General features: G+C 44.3%; 1 protein-coding gene across 4 annotated transcripts in view; it reads left to right on the top strand.

The window, feature by feature from the left end:
- CACNA1E (calcium voltage-gated channel subunit alpha1 E) overlaps positions 1-24,219 on the top strand; it is a 548,978-nt gene that overhangs the window by 349,987 nt on the left and 174,772 nt on the right. For all 4 annotated transcript variants that reach the window (XM_069981148.1, XM_069981149.1, XM_069981150.1 and 1 more), the window contains one exon: positions 10,603-10,742. In XM_069981148.1, the coding sequence (XP_069837249.1) occupies positions 10,603-10,742 (140 nt within the window). The remainder of the gene's footprint in view (positions 1-10,602; positions 10,743-24,219) is intronic.

Here is a 24,219-nt window from a genome sequence, read left to right as displayed (position 1 = left end):
GGGAACCATATCTTGTGCTGATTGGTTCCCTTTAATCCAGAATACTGCATCTAAAGGTAAAGATATTGCTACAGATTCTTCATGTATCTATTTTCACTGTTTTTTTTTATGTGTTTTCTGAAACAAACATTAAGCAAGTATATAAAATAATTTAAAACCATAGGAGCAAGGAGAAGAGGTGATGACACAGCAGCTCAAAGTTTGGCCAGAGCGGAGTGTATACCTGAAGGACAACTCCCACAAGCTGTAGATAGGGAGAGAAGCAAATGCAAGCAGTTTGCAATGGGAGAATCCTAAACACAAATATCACATTCAATGTATTACTAGAAGGACACACCCAGAAGCAGGCTGTAAATTCAATGTTAGGAGCTCTAAAAATGAGAAGTTAAAGTGGGGGAGAGAACCCAAGTGCCACGAGGCCCCCCCTAGGTAACACTGCCCTCCCATAAAATGAAGTGATTTTAGAGCAGAAAGGAGACACAGACAAGCTATATACAGGTATATATTGAACCACGCAACTTTAAATAGGCACTGTCATGTAAAAAAAAAATTATGTGTCAGAGAGATATGTGATTTTCACAACATACTACTATACATTTCATGTGGATGAAGAAAGGGTTAATCATGCACTGGGTTTGCAAAGTGCCATGTCAGCAGAAATGAAAGAAACAGCAGCCCTGTAAAGAAAGAGTTACACTAAGCACTAAATTGCTGCTGCTGCTGTTGTTATTGCTGCTGCTGAGAATTTAATGTCAAGGGATTACATTGTAGCACTTTGGACATACAAGGCAGGTTTACTGGTATTTACATAGGGGACAGCTGCCATGAGCTTTATGGGTGACAAGAGATTAAAAAAGATACACAGAAACACAGCCCAGACTTTCCCAGGCTCTTTCTCTCCTGCACAGGGTACATGCTAAGTGAGATCCTAAATCCACCCCCTCACACACACACATACACTTACAGGCATACATACTTCCTGTGTTCTGTCCTGATCTCTCAGTTACTAGAGACAGATTTTGTCCTGACAACAGGCAGTAGACACCACATTCCACTGTGGGATACCAAGCTGTTTTCTATGGCAAGAAGTAATTTTTTTTGCTTAATGAAGAGATTTTGTTGAAAATGACAGTGTCCACTTAAACAATAGGCTAGTTGTGTTTGCTGAATCTGAAATGTCTAGATAAATGTATTCCTAAGTAAAACAAATCAAGAATGTTGTAAAAAAACGACTCCACTGCCACATTGTTTACATGCGCGCTTTTCACATGTCAGGATGAAACAATTTTTAAAGGGCACAAACAAGGGCGTATTGTACAGCAGATCAATATGTACAAGCATTTTTGTCTTATTGAAAGTGAATCATTGACTATGAAGAATTTGGCCCAGGCTGTTTGCATTATAATGAAGTCTTCATACAAAAGTAATCGATCCCCTGTCTCCTATTCAATCATATTTCATTGTGGTCATCTCTATAATTGGCTCATGAAACGTCCATAAATTTCAACATCTAGTTATACCTTCCTTGTGAGTACAGCAACCTCCTTCTTTTATTCTCTTATTCTCTATTGTTTTATACTCTGAGTCTGAGGAACCTTATATGAAAAAAAAAATAAAATAAAATATATATATATATATATATATATATATATATATATAAACTCTATTATAATATGCACATTATATCATATAGTAACAAATAATAATGTTATTATATTTTTGCCAAAAATTATATCCATTAGCAAGTTCACAAATTCATCTACAAATCCTATTATGTCAATGGGAATTAGGTGGGCAGAGCCATATGCATGGATTCCATATGATCCATAATTCAGAATATATAAAAAAAAAAGGGGGGGGGTGGGGGTGGCATATGCCTTGGAGACATGCAGTGGTACATTTGGACCCACAAACATCTTAAACGTGGAACCATCTGTAGACAGCTGTTTTGGGGGTCCCTGTCCCTTACTAGTACTAGTGCTGATTGGATGGGTATAGGGGGATAAAGTAAGCTGGCATAGTCTTAAAAGTCAGGAATTGCCTCCCTGGGCAAGAACTTTGAAACATGTGTCAACAGATTCTCTTTTTTGTTGATGAGATTCTGGTTTGTTTCATAATCACTAATTTCAAGGCTCTTTAATGGATCAAACATCCACTTAAGGCCATATTACTCTGCACCATTTTCCAGGGGAAGCAAGGGCGGACCTCGCTCACTATTACGCACACAGACAGCGAGTGGGGCGGACCTGGGAGGAGCAGGAGAGGCTGCCTGAATGATACTTGGTTCAGGCTGCCCATTGAAGTCAGCAGAAGTCTACTGTCGCCACTCCTATTGCACGGAGCATCGAGCAGCAGACTGTTGCTAACAGGATCGGGATCGTTCAGCATGTTGAAACATGCGTGTCAGCATATCATTGTTTTTTAACATGCGCTATTACTTAAAACGATTATCGGTTTATACGCTCCGTAATCGGCCAAGTAAGGCCAATAATTGCTTTGTGGTTAGAGAACAAACTCTGTGGGTCCTAAAAATAGAGTCAAACCCCAAAAATTGTCTATAACACTGATGCCATCTGAACGAATCACTTACACTAAGAATACAAAAAGAAAACAAAAAGCTTTTAAACCCCATTTACATGTAGAAGGAAAAATCTGTAGTGTGAACAGATCCTTAGTTATCACTATTAGATACACCCCCCCCCCCCCCCAATTACAAGGTAATTCCTCACATTCCAGCGGTTATATTATACATTACCTTACGGAACTAGCATCATGGGGAACACAGTGTTAATCAATCACTTTGAGAATGTTTTATTTACTCACCTAAAGTACATCCAGAACAGCCATGTTAACCAGTATTAGATTTAGATGAATCATTCCATCTGTCTTCCCATATGACTTGGCTGCTGGGGTAGAAAACGCTATCGTCTAGATTTTAAATGAGCCAGTCTATTCTAGAAAAGTGACTGAAGTTTTCTCACGTCCATTTAGAAAATTGGAAAAAATACATCTTCAATATATATATATATATATATATATATATATATATATATATATATATATTTTTTTTTTTTTTTTTTTTTTTTTTTTTTCTTTTAAAACCCATTCACATGTGTAAGGAAAAATAGAGAACATTTTGCCGAGAATTATTCCCACGTTGCAAAAAACTTTCACAACTTTCATCCATGCCCATCCAACTTTCATCCATCTATTCAGGAGAGAGACCATCACTAGATTGCTTCCCTTTATTGCCATGATGCAATAATGGTGGACACCTGCAGACTCTGTAAGAAAGGGAGCATATTGCATATAGATCCACACTAGCTCCCCTAGTGGTGAATGCGTGCCGTAAGAATAATATCATTTTTTCATTAAAAATAAAAAAAGCCTCTCGATTAGACATGAGCTCAACTTGAGCATGCTCGAGTCTGATTGTTCGGCATTTGAATACAGGGGGCTGAAGAAGTTTGTCTGGGAAAACTTTATCCAACCTCTTCAGCCACCAGTATTCCAATGCCAAATGATCGGACAGAAGCATGCTTGAGTTGTGGTCATCTCTATTTTCCATACAGGCATTTAGATTAATTACAGATTTCTCCAGATGAACCATGAGCAGAGATGAGTCCAATGTCCATAGAAAATCACTGAGCATAATAAGCACAAAGATGAGTGGCGGGAATTTCTCGGCAACATGACTGGCATCCGGAGCGTCGCCGGGAGAAGCATCAAAAGCTTTATTAGGGGTTAGGGTGAGTTCTGCCCCGATCTCCTGTGTGACAGGTTCCCTTTATGGCAAAGGGCAGTTACATCATAAATTATCGTGATGTAGACTTTTTTTTTCTGTTTAGTCAATATTTTGTGGGGAATGCAAGTATTTAGTAAAACATGTCTGAAATGCTGACAGGTCCTCTTTACATATTAGAAAGTGAGTGCCCAATCCAATGTACTGTATATCCTAGTGCCTGACAACAATGTATAGTATACTGAGTATTCTAGTCTCAGGACTGGATTTATTCCATCACATGATTAGCTGATTTGGTGACCTATATCTCAAGGATTCCAGGCCTTCACCATGCCTTTCAGTTATAAACTGTGACACCTCGGACAGATTTGGGCACATATTTAAAAGTGTATGAGCGTTTTCCTTTCCGCTCGATAGTTGTCAGGAACCGGTGACACCAGACACACAGAGACAGTGAGCCCTAAGCTCAGCCCCGCCCACTGACTCTACCTACTTGCCCCCCTAGGCTAAACCCTAGGGCAGCAACTGGGCGGCGGTCCCTGTACTGGCTTGGTGGGACAAAAAGACAAGACAGACAGACAAAACACAATAAAGAATGGTCGACAGTCCGGGTCACAACAATCGGGCAGCGCAGTACAAAAACACAATCCAAAAAGCAAGGTCAATAAACAGGCAATATGGTCAGGGGCAGGCAGCAAGCAGGGATAGTCAGAATACAAGGCAAAGTGGACAGAATAAACACAGAGCTAAACAGAGGCAGAAGCAGGCTGAGACAAGCTCAATATCCGGCAGTGAGAGGCAGGCTGGCACACACTATCAGGGGCGGGCTGGGCCGGGGGGCAGGGGGGCATGCGCCCCCTGGGCTGGTCTTCCCCCAGCTGTCAGGGCCGCATGGCTGCTGACAGCTGGCTGGAGTCCTCAGTGCCTCCCCTGCTTACAGCCCCGTCCCTCTTCAGTCATATTTACCTGTGGCTGTGCTGTGGATCCGGACTGTGATGGAAGCGGCCGCTGAAGCCCCGCCCCCATGACGTTAAGCCCCGCCTCCTTTATGGCCATTATGCTTTCCTATAAGCCTATGAGGCTTATGGTAAAAAGCAAACTGCTGTACGCAGTATCTTCCTCCGGCCACCAGAGTGCGCTCTCTCCTCCCAGCTGGTTCTCCTGTGTCTGGGCTAGAAGAGCCTGAAGACAGAGAAGATGGTGTCTGCAGGAAGCCAGGTACCTACACAGCAGGACTTCTACACAGCAGGACAAAGGGCAGGGGGAGGGAACCAAGGCTCTCCAGATGTTGCAAAACTACAACTCTCATCATACCTGGGCAGCCATAGGCTTACCATAGATGATGGGAGTTGTAGTTTTGCAACAGCTGAAGAGCCAAGGTTCCCTATTCCTGACATAGAGGATACATATATACAGGAGACCTACACAGGAGGATACATATATACAGGAGGAGACATACAGAGGAGTATATAGAGGATACATATATACAAGAGGAGACATACACAGCAGTACATAGAGGATACATATATACAGGAGGAGACATACAGAGGAGTATATAGAGGATACATATATACAAGAGGAGACATACACAGCGGGTACATAGAGGATACATATATACTGGAGGAGACATATATACAAGGGTACATAGAGGATACATATATACAGGAGGAGACATACACAGGAGTATATAGAGGATACATATGTACAGGAGGAGACATACAGAGGAGTATATAGAGGATACATATATACAGAAGGAGACATACACAGCAGTACATAGAGGATACATACAGAGGAGTATATAGAGGATACATATATACAGGAGGAGACATACACAGCAGTACATAGAGGATACATATATACAGGAGGAGACATACAGAGGAGTATATAGAGGATACATATATACAGGAGGAGACATACACAGCAGTACATAGAGGATACATATATACAGGAGGAGACATACACAGGAGTATATAGAGGATACATATGTACAGGAGGAGACATACAGAGGAGTATATAGAGGATACATATATACAGGAGGAGACATACACAGCAGTACATAGAGGATACATACAGAGGAGTATATAGAGGATACATATATACAGGAGGAGACATACACAGCAGTACATAGAGGATACATATATACAGGAGGAGACATACAGAGGAGTATATAGAGGATACATATATACAGGAGGAGACATACAGAGGAGTATATAGAGGATACATATATACAGGAGGAGACATACACAGCAGTACATAGAGGATACATATATACAGGAGGAGACATACAGAGGAGTATATAGAGGAGACATATATACAGGAGGAGACATATATACAGGGGTACATAGAGTATACATATATACAGGAGGAGACATACAGAGGAGTTAGGGCTGGGCTATTAATCAAATATATTTGCCCAGAAGGTTATTATCGATTTCGATTAAAATCATAAATTAAATTTTCACAAAAAATCACTGCAGACAGAGCAGCGTAGAGTGATGGGTTGGCGGCTGGGCTGGAGTTGCAGGTCAAGCAGGCGGCGCGGAGGTGAGGTGCATGGCGGGCGGCGGTGCGTGGAGTGTCGCGCCGGAGGTGAGGTGCAGGGCAGTCGGGCAGTCCGCCTAACAGAGCCGCGACTGACCTGCCCCAGCTATACATATCACATCCAGTTCCCCTCCCGGCCACAAGTGCAGGTCCCTGGTCTCTGGAGGAGGCTGCAGGGACTGTAGTGGTGATAGCGTCGCTTCAGGTCCTGGAGCTGAACAGCGGGATCTGCATCCCCCGATCCCGCTGTACAGCTCCAGTAATGGCAGTGACGCTATCACCACTACAGTCCCTGCGGCCAGGGCCGTATTTACCACTAGGCACCTGTGGTCCGATGCCTAGGGCAGCACCTTGCAGGGGGGCAGCACCAGGGAGCAGGGGGACAGAAAAAACTAATTCTTTTGTTTTTATTTTTTTAGTTTCCCTTCTCCCGTTCAGACTTGCCAGTAAATCTGGTGTCTTTTCCAGGGGGGTGGGGGGTATGGTGGTATTGGTCAGGTCTGGTATCGCCAATAGGTGCGTGAAGATGGGGCGTCTTCAGGTTTAGTGCCTAGGGCAGCAGCAGCTGTTAATACAGCCCTGCCTGCGGCCTCTTCCAGATACCGGGGACCTGCACGTGTGGCCGGGAGGGGAACCTGTGTGCCGGGGTGAGAGGAGGAGGGATATGTGCACTCCTGCCCCAATCACGCCCAGCTGCCCCAGTTTCCCCCAGTATGCCCCTGTCACCTCTCATTTATACCTTTATTACTACTACACCCCTCATCTTTACCTGTACTACTACAGCCCACATCTATACCTGTACTACTACAGCCCACATCTATACCTGTACTACTAATTCCCCTCATCTTTACTACTAATACACCCCTCATCTTTACCTGTACTACTACTAATCCCCCTCATCTGTATTACTAATACACCCCATATCTATACCTGTACTACCTCACCCTTCATCTTTACCTCTACTACTACTACTAATGCCCCTCATCTGTATTACTAATACACCCCATATCTATATCTGTACTACTACACCCCTTATCCACTATACCTCCACTACTACACTCTACCTAGATGGAGGCACCATGTGTCCCGCTATCCCCACCCCCACCCCCTCGCTTATCCTGGAAATGCCCCTGCCTGCATGTGTCCCTGCTACATAGAGGATACATATATACAGCAGTACATAGAGGATACATATATACAGGGGGAGGCATATATACAGTAGTACATAGAGGATACATATATATACAAGAGTACATAGAGGAGACATATTTACAGGAGTACATAGAGGAGACATATATACAGAAGTACATCGAGTGATATAAACTATTGTAAAAATACAGTAACCCCAGCTTTCCCAGCATCTTATACTCAGTATGATGGAGGTCACCCAGCTCTCCAGCATCTTATACTCAGTATGATAGAGGTCACCCAGCTTTCCTAGCATCTGTCTATGGGACCGTTTCGTGTCATCACTGAGCCGCCCAATAGACTTATACAGGAAAGTGAGTTCTGACCCTTTCACAGGGCACAGTAGGATATTTGGTCACCAATGACTGGAAGGACCGAAGATGTTATAGGTAAGAGGTTAGAGGCCAGAGTGGTCCTTTAAGGATGGGCCGCCGGCCTGCTACTCATGGGCCAGTGCTGTGTACTTGCCCCCCGGGCTAAAATTTGCCAGCCAGCCCCTGCACACTATATAGGAGACCAGAGGTCTAGTGCAGGAGCTGATTGGACCAGACCCCTGATCTCCTCAGAACACCTGGGGCAAGAGCAACCTGACTGGCAGAGAGAACAGTCAATAAGACTAGCTAACCAGCATCAGAGTTAACTCCGGAGTGGCCAGGAGAATCTCAGGCAAAGCGGGTGTGGCTGAACAAACACAGAAGGAAATAAAGCAGTGTTCAGACAAGGTTCAGGACACTGCACAAACACACAAAAACACCGAATATCAGCGCCATCTCAGGCGCGCAGCACGAGCCAAGGGGCGCACAAAGTTCGGCACAGGCACATTCATGACAATAGTATTCAGTGTCATTTCATCAATTTATCTTCACTGCCCAGCACTGGGAAACATGGGATAAATCCTAATAATGCATCTTTTTTTTCTGGTACTCTTTATAATGGTTTGCTCACATTCACATGGGGAGGTTGTTATTAAAGGGAAGCATGGGCAGCATGAAAAAAAGGGTTCAGCTATACATCAAACTTTGATTCACATTTTTTTTTCAGAGAAATCATGGTCATAATTGGGAATGGGGTAACTAATCATTTGGGCCGGCCCTGGCAGTTGCGCCTTGCCCTTTTGGCAATGTGTATAGGATAAGGAACCACCTAATTTAAAGGGTTATTTCTGCACTGTAGAATAAAAAAATAATATAGGTAAAATAGGAAAAGAATGCACATCTTCCCATTCCCAAAATTCACCAACTTGGGCCTAAAGGTAGGTAAGTATAGGTATTTTTTTTTTTTCTATTTAACTAGGACGCGACACTATATTATTTTTTTCTTCGATAACCCTTAAACTGATCATTTACTGACAAATTCCCTTTAACTAGTTAGTGATCACAAAATTATAAAATAAAGCAGATGACACTCACCATTCATCTGTCCACAGTCCATTTATTGTAGAATCACATGCAGGGAGGAGAGTGAAGTAGCAGGTACATCATTGGCGACGACAAAACACTTCTTCCGATTACGTCACTGAAAGCAGGACTGCTTTACATAGGTGTAAAAAATTTAAAAACAGCATGTTTAAAAACATTTAAAAACAATTACAGAAATAAGCTAAGCTTGTTTCCTTCATTGAATCCTACTGGGCCTAACTCATTTAATTCAGAAATCCAGGTAGCTTCCCTCTGTAAGAATATCCTATCTGGTCGCCACCATCGGTGGGTATATGAACGCTTTTAGGGCCAGTGAACCTTAACACTGCTGTGTTGCTGTCATGTACTTGCTTTACATGTTCAATAAGTTTTGGGACATCTCTACCTGTATGAACTGAATAGCAATATTCTTGCACGGGCATAAGATGACATAGACCACACATCTGGTTTTGTATTTGATGAGATCACGTAGAAGGCAGTCAATTCCATTCTCCTAAGGCACCTTTCACAGGTCTGTTTATCCAGTGTATCTCATCAAGTACACAAATGATTTCCTGATGATGAGATACATTGGATGGATAGTTGCAGTTGCAGTATGGTGTCCATGGACGTTAAGCGCCTCTACACCTGCATCATCCTTGATGCTGGTTTTCGGAGTTTAGTGGTTCTTCAGGCACATTAATACATGGTCAGCCTTTAGGTTGTTCATACGTGATGCCTTATTTTTCATCTTAACCAATAATGCCTTTTTTTTAAAAAAAACACTGGGTATAATCAGAACATTGGTAAGGCTATGGGTACCCCCGTTTCCTGTACTTATGGAAATTGTTTTTTTACTACAAATCCATATGCAGTTCATATAAAACATTTTTTCTTAGGTATATGGACGATATTTTTATGGTGTTCGACAGATTAGAAGAGAAATTTAAGGAATTCATTGGAATTAAAGCGAATGTATCAGCTTGATTATTTTTTCTTACTGCTTTGTCAGCGCTGGCACGTAGATCCTGGTGGTGCGATCCATTTTTTAAACCACTGCCTGGTTCCCGCCATCTGCAACGGTTTCTGCTAGACTAATTGGGCTGCTCTATGCACTGGAGACAGGCCCACCACCCCCAGTGTACCGACATCCCCTCCCCTTTGTGACTCAGCCAGACTTGATTCTGAGGCAGGCACAAGCATCAAGAACAGGGCAGTGGTTTAAAAAATGGACCAAACCACCAGGATGTAAGCGCCGGCACCGACAAGGTAGTATGATTTTTTTTTTTTCAAGAAACAAACAAGTACATTAACTTTAATGTGATGTATTAGAATTTCTTGATGTAGTAGTTGAAGTGCAGACAGGTGAACTAGTCACTTCTGTATATAGAAACCCGTATCCAGCAACTCTTAAATCCACTTCCACAGCTCGCATCCTCCACATGTTAAGCAAGCTGTCTGCTATGGGCAAATGATAAGGCTTCGGAGAATTAATAATACAAGAAAAAAATTGTTAGTCAAGCAAAAAAACTGGAAGGAAGGAAGGTCTTATCCCAGGCCAGGGCTTATCCCAAAGAAATAAATAAAAAAAAAACAAAAAAAAACGGCTCTGTTCAATAAAAGGTTAAAGAGAGTTTTTTTTTTGTATTTAATAATTTCCCAATGAATTACAGAATTTATTCCATTATTAGTAGAAGTTCCATTGTTTTTACACAATTTTTTTTATATTTTCAGGAAAAAACAGAACCCTATTTTATAGGGATATTTTGCTTTGAAGCTGGAATTAAAATTGTGGCTCTGGGATTGGTGTTCCACAAAGGTTCTTACCTCCGGAACGGCTGGAACGTTATGGACTTTATTGTAGTACTCAGTGGGTAAGTATCTTTTAGTATCTTTCTTGGTCCCTCTTTGGGGTGGTAAGTATCTGCTTTATACTGAATGTTGAACAGAGAATGAAGGACATGTCATGTCATATAGATTTGGTGAATGTGCATATTTTCCAAATGTCATCCAAGTGTGACAATTGATGCTTTATTATCTGCAGAAATGTCGGATATAAATATGGGTTAGATAATGGAGGCAAGGTAAACAAGGGAAGATGAAGTAGAAATGTCAGGTATGATGTCTTATAGATAATCAATTGTTAGCATATAAAAAGATCACCCTACGTATCCGAACTCGTCCAGAAGGGAATAGCCTCGGAAAACAACATATTGAAATGTAAAGTAGATTCAGGGAAAGAATGCTGTACTTAATCTGTTACTGACTATAAACAGCATTTTAGTAGTAGATAGATAGAGTTACTTAAAGCCCCTATTACAAAGGCCGATCTGGAGGAGCAAATGAGTGCAGACCTGTCAGATCAGCGCTCACTTGCTCCATGCTCCCCGCTTGCTTCCGACGCTATTACACACACCAACAGGGAGCGGGTAAAAGCGGGAGGACCGCGGGGAGCTGTGGGAGGGGCTGCCTGGACGACCTTCAGATCATCCAGGGAGCCCATAGGAGAGAGTGGCGGTCTGCTTGACGTAGACAAGGATCGGCTGACATTGTGCATGTCAGCTGATCGTTGCCTTTTAACAGGAGCTATTACACTAAGCGATTATTGGCCGTAATAGCCAAAAACAGCCGATATTCACTTGGTGTAATAGGGCCTTAAGGCCTGACAGGTCGGCGCTCGTTTTCTCCTCCAGATCGGCCCGCACTGGTTCCAGCAGCAACTCCCAACAAGTGGTCATAGGTCTCCCTGATGGCACGACAACACAACACTTCTCCCTCACCTGTTACCCCCGGTTTCGGTTACGGTTTCCCCCGCAGCCTTTGGTGTAAGTGCCCTGCAACTTGTTACACAATTGCAAAGGCAAGAGGATGTCCAGGCTGCTAATCTATCTAAAGGGTTTTTTTGAGGAACTACATAGTCTTTATAGTACTATAAATATGTGAACCCAAACTTTCAGCAAGTTTTCTCATCTCTAGTAAATACATTTCCGGGCTCATGTTCTTGTGCATTGCTGTTGACTTCTACAGTATGTGTTTCTGATCCTGACACCACCATTGTTCCTGATCTTGTGTTTGTTTCATCCTCTGGGTTATGGACCCAGTAACCCTTGTCTGACCCCTGGCCATGTTCCTGATTATTCTGTCATCTTGTCTTCTGATCCATCACATCCTGACCCTTCTCCTGGTGATAACCCTATACTACTACTACATCAGTGCTTGTGTATTTATCTCATGACTATTCTGGGCTGTGCAGCAAAGTCCACAACTTCCTCCAGCAGTTAAGGGGGTACCTCAGTACTTTATCCCCTATCTGCAGGGGTCTGACTGCTCAGATTCTGATCACCAAACGACTACATAGAGATGTAGACCCCCACTCCTCTCCGCTACTGGACCATAAACCACAGACTCTTCACGATATGATCTCCACTGCTGGAGGTGCTTACATGCGGAGAATAGAAAACAGACCTCTAGGCATCCAACAAAGATTCTGACCAATGTAAATAGATGTCACCTGATCTAAGATCGAAGAAAACAAAAAAGAAGAAAATATCTCCGCACCAGCTGTAGGGTTAACAGCGTCTTGCTGAAGTTTATTAATCAATAAATAACTTATCCACAGATACCGCGTTTCCGGAGCGCTGGGCTCCCTTTTTCAAATCTCTAGGATACCCTTGAAAAAGGGAGCCCAGCGCTCCGGAAACGCGGTATCTGTGGATAAGTTATTTATTGATTAATAAACTTCAGCAAGATGCTGTTAACCCTACGGCCAGCGCGGAGATATTTTTCTTCTTTTTTGTTTTCTTCGGACATTGTGTGAACCATACCCTTGTGGATATCGGTGGATGATCTCCTGCAGCGGCCTCTATATACTAAGTTCAACCCCCTTGATGTGGTATATAGTGGTTGTGACTGTTCACAACCACATCAGGTGAGCTAAAACCTGAATAGCTATATACAGTATGCTAATTGGAATATACTGAATCACCCTATGAGGCTCTCTGTCTGTTTTTTCTCCTTGTCTTTCCCATAACCTGATCTAAGAATCACCTTTTATGTTATAGGAAAACACCATAGAAAAAAACTCTCTAAAAAAATATAAAAGGTACTAAAATATTTCAATTTAAAAGAAAACCACAACAAACACCAAAAAAGTGACATCCCAGACAAAGACGTCACAAAAAAGTGAAAAGAAACCCTAGAAATTAAAAAACAGTTGCCCATTTATAGTATCCATAGTAAAGCATTTCTATGGCAGTATATATCCCTTTAAGGAGGATTATATTGTTGTTACCATATGTGCATCTGAGGCTACGCTTATGTGAATTTTAAAGTGGGTTGAAAATAGCTGTGGCATGTTAATTGTCAACACAACATTGTGAATAATATACATTAGCAATTCATATGAAGACCCAGAAAGATGCATCACATATGTGTTTTTAAGTCTTCCTTTGCATTAAAATATCTCGATTAACCTTCTGTAAATCAGATAAACTTTTATTAATGCAATTATAAAATTGTTTTTATTGATGTTTATTATAACCACAACCAGAGCAGCTTAAAGCCAAACTATTAAATATGCGTCTAGGATGGGAAGAAAATATTGATGAGATAAGATGAAGATTGCCAAAATACTTTATGTTCAGCTTGTTCTTATCCAAGTATAGAATAAATTGAGATAGATGTTAGTTGGTTATAGAGTAACAAATCCTTCATTAAAGCGAACCTCCTGCTTTATTTTGGCGTATTGCAAGTCCTTTAGCAATTCAGAGTAGGGATTTTCCGAACTCGCCGAGGTTCGGGTTCGGCTGAACCCGAACGCTCGGCATCGGATTACCGCTGTCTGCCCACTCCGTGCAGCGGGCGGATACAGCGGGAGGACCGCCTGGAAAACTGGGATACAGCATATGGCTATGGCTGTATCCCAGTTTTCCAGGTGTTCCTCCCGCTGGATCCGCCTGCTGCACGGAGCGGGCAGACAGCGGGAATCATTGCGGATGGTTCGGGTTCGTACGAACCCCGTACGAACTCGGTTCGGACCATCCCTAATTCAGAGTACAAAAAACGGTGCGTGGCTAATCCATAAATGTTAGCGCTGCCCGAAAGACTCCAACAATTAGAGGCAGAAAAAAGTTAAAACATTTATTAAATGTGCACAATATTTACGTGTTTCGAGGAACAGAGGTCCTCTTCATCAGAATAGTAGTGCACCTCTGTTCCTCAAAACGCATAAATATTGTGCACTTTTAATAAATGTTTTAACTTTTTTCTCCCTCTAATTGTTGAAGTCTTTTGGGCAGTGCTAACATTTATGAAATAGCCACGCACCATTTTTTGTACTTAGACTAACTGATTGGCGAAAGTTATACAAATTTACTTGTATTTAAAAAAAAAAAAAAAACTCATGTTTTCCAGTAATTATCAGCTGCTGTATATTGTGCAGGAAGTGGTGTATTCTTTCAGTCTGACACAGTGCTCTCTGTCCATGTCAGGAACATGTCAGGAACTGCAGGCTGGCATGTATTCTTACCATTGATGATCAGTTTAGAGTGGCATGACTTCATTCCGGTGCTACAGTGCGGTTTGGGTTGTTCTTGTGTTTCTGGCCCCTCTTTTTTCTTCTGGGCTTTTGAAGGCCAGAAGTCAAGCTAGACTAAACTCACTTCCCAAACAGGAACCCCCTCCCCCATAGGGTTGTGTAACAGGCAGAAAGATAGAGAGAGGGTGAGGGGATAGGGAGTCTGCCCCTGTGATTGTGAGGCTAAATAAAAATAAAAATCACTGAAAAGCCCACCTGTATACTCAGTGGTCATAAAAATAAACTATATAAACTAGCAAATGCATGCAATACCTATGAAATAACAATTCAAGCCTCTGTGCGGTTCCTCTGCTATTCTTAGCAGAAATCCATGACGAAATACCAATCGAGGGTATGTTCCTGATATTGCTAGACTGTGTAAGTACACCGCCCCACCCCCCATCTGGTAACACCCAGTTGGTTATTGATAGATAGTAAGATAGTTGTTTATAGCAAGTATAATAGAGGAATATCACATCACAAATCTCTGAGAAAAGATAATCCAGAATAGTTATTTCATGTTTATTGCATTTATTTGTTGTAAAACAGACAAATCAGTGGTGACAGGTCTTCTTCAAGCTAAAGGAAAGGTAAGGGTGGACACGATTGTTCAAATATAAATGATTTTATTATGTGGCACCATTAGGTTAAGATTCAGTTAAGCAGTAGACAAAATATTTAATGGTTAATTTGTCTTCTATAGGTTTATACAGTTAAGCTTAGTGCCAGGGAGATATTGTAAGAAGCATTGCCTGAGGTCGTCTTTTCCTGTGCTCCATTTTGCAGTCTGTGTAACCACTTACCAGCTGCCTCTATGGAGTGTTTCTCTTTGATGTAAGGAGCTGAGAGTGGACATCCTGTTGTGGAGGGAAAAAGTCGGCTGTCACATTACAAAGCATTCATGCCTGGCTGAGCCGAGATTTAGACTATTTGCTATGGTGGACAAAAAATATCTGTGAATATGCATAATAGCCTTGACAACTTGTAAGATCATCTGTAGACTCATACAGAGAGACTTTAATAATATGCCAAGGCCATTTGTGTCATTTATACTTGCATATCAATTCAACTTCATAGAAAGATCTAATGTATAGATTTTCAATAGACTTCTATACGCACCAGCCGTAACATGAAAACCATCGGTGAAGCGAATAACATTGGTTATTTCTAAGGATGAGCGAACCGGCCGTATGAACCTGAACTCCGGTAGTGGCAGCTTTAGCCTCCTAAAATGAGGATTTCCTTAGAAACACACTGGGCAGTGTCTACCTTATGTTCAGTGGGATTGTAAGGAGGACTCCCAGAAGGCAGGCTTCTTGGGACGCTTGGTATTGTAATAAGCAAGGACTTGAATTTTGTTATGTAGAAGTGAACAAACATATTTTCATACTTAACTATAGGTGTGGCCAAGGCCCACATCAGCACAGGGCTTACCTGGGCAAGTACTGGGCCCCCAGCACCTCCATGGGCCCAAAGAGGAGGGGGCCCAGTGTTCTGATGTTCAGCCTGCTCACTGTAGTGCAGGGTGAGCGCTGAATATCAGAAAAGATGAAGGACCTGATCACATGACCTGAAGGCCCTCAATACTTCAGTGTGGAAATCTTCTGGGCAGAGAGGAAGAGGGAGAAGACTGAGCTGTGTGTTTGTGTGTATCAATCAGTAATGTGTGAGTCAGTAATGTGTGTGTGTGTGTGTCAGTTAGTAATGTGCTTGTCAGTCAGTAATGTGTGTGTGTGTGTCAGTTAGTAATGTGTGCATCAGTCAGTAATGTGTGCGTGTGTGTGTCAGTCAGTAAGTAATGTATGTTAGTAATGTTTGTCAGACAGTAGTGTGTGCCAGTTGTGTGTGTGTCAGTAATGTGTGTTTGTGTAAATTAGTGATTTTTCAAGTGGTTGCGCATAGTGTGTGGAGGGATGAGGGGCCCGCTGAGGCTCTGTCGCCCAAGGGCCCGCAAAAACCTGGAACCTGGGTGTGGCCTACAGTACTTAATGGGTGTCGTCAATAGAGCTTTAGATATAAATCCATAGCTCTCTTTTAATATGATAAATTATTGTTGACACAGCTGGTGGCATTTCCACTACATATGGAAGCACCACATGTGTACCTATAGGGGTACAGAGAAGGCCTGAAGCCTATGGGTACTCAAAAAATACCTCTGCCACACATGAGGAAACACATACTGTGAATTATACATCATAGCTGAAGCTCCCGTTACAGAGTTTGCATTGGGACTTGGAGTTTGAGTTTTGCAGTTATCCCTCTGGTTGTGTTATCAACTGGTCTGGATTAATGCATTTCTTCATAAGCTGCTTATTTGCTTATATATTAATAAACATGTACACATATCCCTCTTCTTTAAGTATTATACCTTGAAAAATTACTATTACTAGCACATAAGCATAAAAAAATATCACTTTTCTTGGTTGCACTAATCTGGCACTTACGATGTGGAAATAATTTAGACACTGACCTACCCATTATCCCCCTGTTTCTGAGCACCGCAGGGAGCCCGAAATTTATTTGAAAAACTCTGACTGAAATCTTATTTGGATTTAATAGAATAATCATTAAAATGTAATTCTTCTCATTTTGACTTGTGTATTCAGAATATAAGACAGGAGTTATTCAGCTGCCTGGGATAACATTGCGATAAAGCGGCCTGAGAGTATTCATATAAGGTACGCACGACCTCATAGGATACAATGGATAGACATGAGCTCTTCATTTCTGATACATAGTAGATAGTAGAAGCAGTATCTGCTGAGTCGGGTTGGGCACGTACTTAAAAGGGTTTGAGCACATGAGGGCCAGGTGCTTAAAAAAAAATTCTGAATTGAGTCAGCCATTACCCAGCTCCTCACTACAGCTGGCTTAGGGTCAGGCAGAATCGGGGGGTGGGGGTGGGGGTGTAAGGGGTGCAGGTGGATGGCGACAAACTCACTCTGACAGCTGAGTAATGTTGGGATAACTTTACTGTAGATAATTCAGCAGTACAACCACAACTCCTTATAAAGCTAGATAAGTAGCAGGGAGGATATCACTTCAGTCTATGGGGTGTAGCACAACTATATACAGTCTCTCAGGGGGCCCCACTTCCTGATCCTGCTGGTAACAATGGGCTCCCCTGCAGCACCAGCTCTGTCTCCCCTGAGCAGTACCTTTCTCCTTGCTGCAGTGATGAGGCTGGCTGGACACTCCTGTGTCAGTGTCTCTTTGTCCCAGGTGCGCTGCACTCCACTTGCTAGCACTGGGCTGTGTTGCTCTCTTCCTTCACTGCTGCACACTGCTCTGTCTGCTGTAGCTCTTATGGACCTGGCTGAGCTGTCCTGCTTTCTGTGGATCACCTTGTCACAGATCTCTTTAGGGTAGATGCTATTTCCAAGTGGGCTAAAGGCCCTGTGATGTCATCATGCCCATGTGACCAGACTCCTGTGTGGGAGGAGCTAATCTCAGTCTGCAGTAACTTCCCGGGCTTTATTCTCACTACAGAGGATCCTGTCAGGCTGGCTGTTGTGTTATCACACTATGGGGCTGTTTATGAGGTGTTTTCAGTTTCTGTGCAGTGAAATATGATACACATGAGGTAAGCACCCTCTGGCTGCACTGTTATGGGATGTTATGGAGGGTCAGGGGGTCTGTGGCTGCACTGTTATGGAGGGTCAGGGGGTCTGTGGCTGCACTGTTATGGGATGTTATGGAGGGTCAGGGGGTCTGTGGCTGCACTGTTATGGGATGTTATGGAGGGTCAGGGGGTCTGTGGCTGCACTGTTATGGAGGGTCAGGGGGTCTGTGGATGCACTGTTATGGAATGTTATGGAGGGTCAGGGGGTCTGTGGCTGCACTGTTATGGAGGGTCAGGGGGTCTGTGGCTGCACTGTTATGGGATGTTATGGAGGGTCAGGGGGTCTGTGGCTGCACTGTTATGGGATGTTATGGAGGGTCAGGGGGTCTGTGGCTGCACTGTTATGGGATGTTATGGAGGGTCAGGGGGTCTGTGGCTGCACTGTTATGGAGGGTCAGGGGGTCTGTGGCTGCACTGTTATGGAATGTTATGGAGGGTCAGGGGGTCTGTGGCTGCACTGTTATGGAATGTTATGGAGGGTCAGGGGGTCTGTGGATGCACTGTTATGGAGGGTCAGGGGGTCTGTGGCTGCACTGTTATGGAGGGTCAGGGGGTCTGTGGCTGCACTGTTATGGAGGGTCGGGGTCTATGGCTGCACTGTTATGGAGGGTCAGGGGGTCTTTGGCTGCATTGTTATGGGATGTTATGAAGGGTTAGGGGTCTGTAGGAATGGTGTTATGCGACGGTCTGCAGGGTCAGGTGTCTGTAGGAATGGTGTTATGCGACGGTCTGCAGGGTCAGGGGTCTGTAGGAATGGTGTTATGCTATGGTCTGCAGGGTCAGGGGTCTGTAGGAATGGTGTTATGCGACGGTCTGCAGGGTCAGGGGTGTGGGAGCGTTCTGCGATGTTCTGCAGTCACCATCTGTGAGAGCCAGTGTCATAGCTATAGGGGCCACATTAGACGACTAGGCCTGGATGCCCCCTCACCACCTCCTATCTCTCTCCAGTTCTCCTGAATGAGCTGATGCGCTCTCCTCGTTCTCCCTTCATCTTTTGGCACAGGCCATGTCCTTGTCCAACGCTGCCTGCACCGAAAGGAGAAGGAGGAGAGTGTGCAGAGGACGAAGGAGGTGCCAGGAGAGGAGAGCGTGCAGAGGACGAAGGAGGTGTCGGGAGAGGAGAGCGCGGAGAGGATGAAGGAGGTGCCGGGGGAGGAGACACGCGCTGCCACCAGAATGCTGCCAGGGAACAGGTGACAGGTGAGTTGAAGTTTGTTTTGTTTTTTTTAAACTAATTGGGGACACAGGGGCCAATAAAATATATCTGGCACAGAGGAGGGCATAAATCTGATTGGGGGCACAGGAGGGGGGGCATAAAACAACTAATTGGGGGCACAGAGGGGCATATATCTGGGGGGGCTAAAAGTGATTGGGGGGCTAAAACTGACTGGGGTGTACAGAGGAAAGCCTAAAACTGATTGGGGGTCACAGAGAGGGTGTGTGTGCATAAAAAAACTAATTGGGGCACAAAGGAGGGCACAAGTCTGATTGGGGGACACAGAGGAAGGCCTAAAACTAATTGGGGGCACAGAGGAGCATATATCTGGAACAGAGGAGGGCATAAATTTGATTGGGGGGCTAAAACTGAGGGCATGGGGGGCTAAAACTTATTGGGGGCTAAAACTGATTAGGGACACAAAGGGGGGCTAAAACTGATTGGGGGCATAGAGAGGGGGCTAAAACTGATTGGGGTCACAGAGGGGTGGGGGCTAAAACTGGGGGCACAGAGGGGGTGGGGCTAAAACTGATTGGGGGCATAGGGGGACCCTAAAACTCATTGGGGGCACAGAGGGGAGGCCCCTAAAACATATATGGCTCCAAGGGGGGGGGGGTATGGTTTCAAGGGTACTTGTAGATAACTAGACTAGAAGATAAGGGCTGTAGTAGTTGTGATATCAGGAGTGTGTGTGTGTGTGTGTGTGTGTGTGTGTGTGGGGGGGGGGGGGTAATAGTAGCAGCAATGGCAGTGCAAGCAGTAGACTAGTATTGGGGGGAGTAGTAGAGCAGTATTGGGTTGGTAGTAGTAGAGCAGTATTGGGTTGGTAGTAGTAGAGCAGTATTGGGGGGAGTAGTAGACTAGTATTGGGAGGAGTAGTAGACTAGTATTGGGAGGAGTAGTAGAGCAGTATTGGGGTGAGTAGTAGAGCAGTATTGGGGGAGTAGTAGAGCAGTATTGGGGGAGTAGTAGAGCAGTATTGGGGGAGTAGTAGAGCAGTATTGGGAGGAGTAGTAGACTAGTATTGGGGGGAGTAGTAGACTAGTATTGGGGGGAGTAGTAGACTAGTATTGGGGGGGAGTAGTAGAGCAGTATTGGGGGAGTAGTAGACTAGTATTGGGAGGAGTAGTAGAGCAGTATTGGAGGGAGTAGTAGACTAGTATTGGGGGGAGTAGTAGAGCAGTATTGGGGGAGTAGTAGACTAGTATTGGGGGAGTAGTAGAGCAGTATTGGAGGGAGTAGTAGACTAGTATTGGGGGGAATAGTAGAGCAGTATTGGGAGGAGTAGTAGACTAGTATTGGGGGGAGTAGTAGACTAGTATTGGGAGGAGTAGTAGAGCAGTATTGGGGGGAGTAGTAGAGCAGTATTGGGAGGAGTAGTAGAATAGTATTGGGGGGAGTAGTAGACTAGTATTGGGAGGAGTAGTAGAGCAGTATTGAGATTGTAGTAGAGCAGTATTGGGGGAGTAGTAGAGCAGTATTGGGAGGAGTAGTAGAGCAGTATTGAGATTGTAGTAGAGTACTATGGAGAGTAGTAGACTAGTATTGGGAGGAGTAGTAGACTAGTATTGGGGGGAGTAGTAGAGCAGTATTGGGAGGAGTAGTAGACTAGTATTGGGGGGAGTAGTAGACTAGTATTGGGGGAAGTAGTAGAGCAGTATTGGGGGGAGTAGTAGAGCAGTATTGGGAGGAGTAGTAGACTAGTATTGGGGGGAGTAGTAGACTAGTATTGGGGGGAGTAGTAGACTAGTATTGGGAGGAGTAGTAGACTAGTATTGGGGGGAGTAGTAGACTAGTATTGGGGGGAGTAGTAGACTAGTATTGGGGGGAGTAGTAGACTAGTATTGGGAGGAGTAGTAGACTAGTATTGGGAGGAGTAGTAGACTAGTATTGGGGGGAGTAGTAGACTAGTATTGGGAGGAGTAGTAGACTAGTATTGGGGGGAGTAGTAGACTAGTATTGGGGGGAGTAGTAGACTAGTATTGGGAGGAGTAGTAGGGCAGTATTGGGAGGAGTAGTAGACTAGTATTGGGAGGAGAAGTAGACTAGTATTGGGAGGAGTAGTAGACTAGTATTGGGAGGAGTAGTAGACTAGTATTGGGGGAGTAGTAGAGCAGTATTGGGGGGAGTAGTAGACTAGTATTGGGGGAGTAGTAGAGCAGTATTGGGGGGGAGTAGTAGACTAGTATTGGGAGGAGTAGTAGGGCAGTATTGGGAGGAGTAGTAGACTAGTATTGGGAGGAGTAGTAGGGCAGTATTGGGAGGAGTAGTAGACTAGTATTGGGAGGAGTAGTAGGGCAGTATTGGGAGGAGTAGTAGACTAGTATTGGGGGGAGTAGTAGACTAGTATTGGGAGGAGTAGTAGACTAGTATTGGGAGGAGTAGTAGACTAGTATTGGGAGGAGTAGTAGACTAGTATTGGGAGGAGTAGTAGGGCAGTATTGGGAGGAGTAGTAGACTAGTATTGGGAGGAGTAGTAGGGCAGTATTGGGAGGAGTAGTAGACTAGTATTGGGGGGAGTAGTAGAGCAGTATAGGGAGTAGTAGAGCAGTATTGGGGGGAGTAGTAGACTAGTATTGGGGGAGTAGTAGAGCAGTATTGGGGGGAGTAGTAGACTAGTATTGGGGGAGTAGTAGAGCAGTATTGGGGGGGAGTAGTAGACTAGTATTGGGAGGAGTAGTAGGGCAGTATTGGGAGGAGTAGTAGACTAGTATTGGGAGGAGTAGTAGACTAGTATTGGGGGGAGTAGTAGAGCAGTATAGGGAGTAGTAGAGCAGTATTGGGGGGAGTAGTAGACTAGTATTGGGGGAGTAGTAGAGCAGTATTGGGGGGAGTAGTAGACTAGTATTGGGAGGAGTAGTAGGGCAGTATTGGGAGGAGTAGTAGACTAGTATTGGGGGGAGTAGTAGAGCAGTATAGGGAGTAGTAGAGCAGTATTGGGGGGAGTAGTAGACTAGTATTGGGGGGAGTAGTAGAGCAGTATAGGGAGTAGTAGAGCAGTATTGGGGGGAGTAGTAGACTAGTATTGGGGGAGTAGTAGAGCAGTATTGGGGGGAGTAGTAGACTAGTATTGGGGGAGTAGTAGGGCAGTATTGGGAGGAGTAGTAGACTAGTATTGGGGGAGTAGTAGGGCAGTATTGGGAGGAGTAGTAGACTAGTATTGGGGGGAGTAGTAGAGCAGTATAGGGAGTAGTAGAGCAGTATTGGGGGGAGTAGTAGACTAGTATTGGGGGAGTAGTAGAGCAGTATTGGGGGGAGTAGTAGACTAGTATTGGGAGGAGTAGTAGGGCAGTATTGGGAGGAGTAGTAGACTAGTATTGGGGGAGTAGTAGGGCAGTATTGGGAGGAGTAGTAGACTAGTATTGGGGGGAGTAGTAGAGCAGTATAGGGAGTAGTAGAGCAGTATTGGGGGGAGTAGTAGACTAGTATTGGGGGAGTAGTAGAGCAGTATTGGGGGGAGTAGTAGACTAGTATTGGGAGGAGTAGTAGGGCAGTATTGGGAGGAGTAGTAGACTAGTATTGGGGGGAGTAGTAGAGCAGTATAGGGAGTAGTAGAGCAGTATTGGGAGGAGTAGTAGACTAGTATTGGGAGGAGTAGTAGGGCAGTATTGGGAGGAGTAGTAGACTAGTATTGGGAGGAGTAGTAGGGCAGTATTGGGAGGAGTAGTAGACTAGTATTGGGGGGAGTAGTAGAGCAGTATAGGGAGTAGTAGAGCAGTATTGGGGGGAGTAGTAGACTAGTATTGGGGGAGTAGTAGAGCAGTATTGGGGGGAGTAGTAGACTAGTATTGGGAGGAGTAGTAGGGCAGTATTGGGAGGAGTAGTAGACTAGTATTGGGGGGAGTAGTAGAGCAGTATTGGGGGGAGTAGTAGACTAGTATTGGGAGGAGTAGTAGGGCAGTATTGGGAGGAGTAGTAGACTAGTATTGGGGGGAGTAGTAGAGCAGTATAGGGAGTAGTAGAGCAGTATTGGGGGGAGTAGTAGACTAGTATTGGGGGAGTAGTAGAGCAGTATTGGGGGGAGTAGTAGACTAGTATTGGGGGAGTAGTAGACTAGTATTGGGGGAGTAGTAGAGCAGTATTGGGGGGGAGTAGTAGACTAGTATTGGGGGGGGAGTAGTAGACTAGTATTGGGGGGGGAGTAGTAGACTAGTATTGGGGGGAGTAGTAGACTAGTATTGGGAGGAGTAGTAGGGCAGTATTGGGGGAATAGTAGAGCAGTATTGAGATTGTAGTAGAGTACTATGGGGAGTAGTAGACTAGTATTGGGGGAATAGTAGAGCAGTATTGGGAGTAGTAGTAGACTAGTATCTTTCTCTCCTTTTTGTTTTTTCAGATCTCTTTATCCAGAGCATTCCGTATTCCATGGACTAGATCGATGTTTTGGTTTAATAAAATGCTCATTGTGTTTTTATTTGCATAAAACATATTTTTAACTTGTGTCTTGTCTTTTTGTGTTTACTTTACAGTAGGGCTGGGCGATAAATCAAATTAATTCACCCAAAATTTGATAATTGATTTGATTTTTAATTAATTTTTTTTAAACTGATCTTCAAAAAAAATAAATAAATCATTGGACGGAGGAGCGTTGTTGGCGGGTTCAGCTGCTGAAGCAGAGCCTGGGGAGGGAGAGCGCCCAGCAGTGTCCTCTGTCCCTCCTGTTGACCTGCCCCCATAGCGGGATGAGTATATGCACTCCCAGCCGCACACGCCCCCAGTCTCTGGAAGAGGCGGCCTCAGGTACTGCAGGATAGGGTGACTGGGGCAGAGATGGTAGCGTCGCTGTGATTACTGGAGCTGTACAGGATCGGGGTATGCACTGCGCCCCCGCTCCTGCTGTACACTTCCAGTAACCGCAGTGACCCTATCCTGTGGCCTGCTCCAGAGCCTGGGGCCCTCCATATTTGCCTGGGAGGGGAACGTGCGTGCCCGGAGTGA

This window comes from Dendropsophus ebraccatus, chromosome 8 (genome assembly GCF_027789765.1).
Source record: "Dendropsophus ebraccatus isolate aDenEbr1 chromosome 8, aDenEbr1.pat, whole genome shotgun sequence".
Lineage (NCBI taxonomy): Eukaryota > Metazoa > Chordata > Amphibia > Anura > Hylidae > Dendropsophus > Dendropsophus ebraccatus.
The sequence above is the reverse complement of the archived record's forward strand: the minus strand, read 5'-3'. Positions and strand labels throughout refer to the sequence as shown.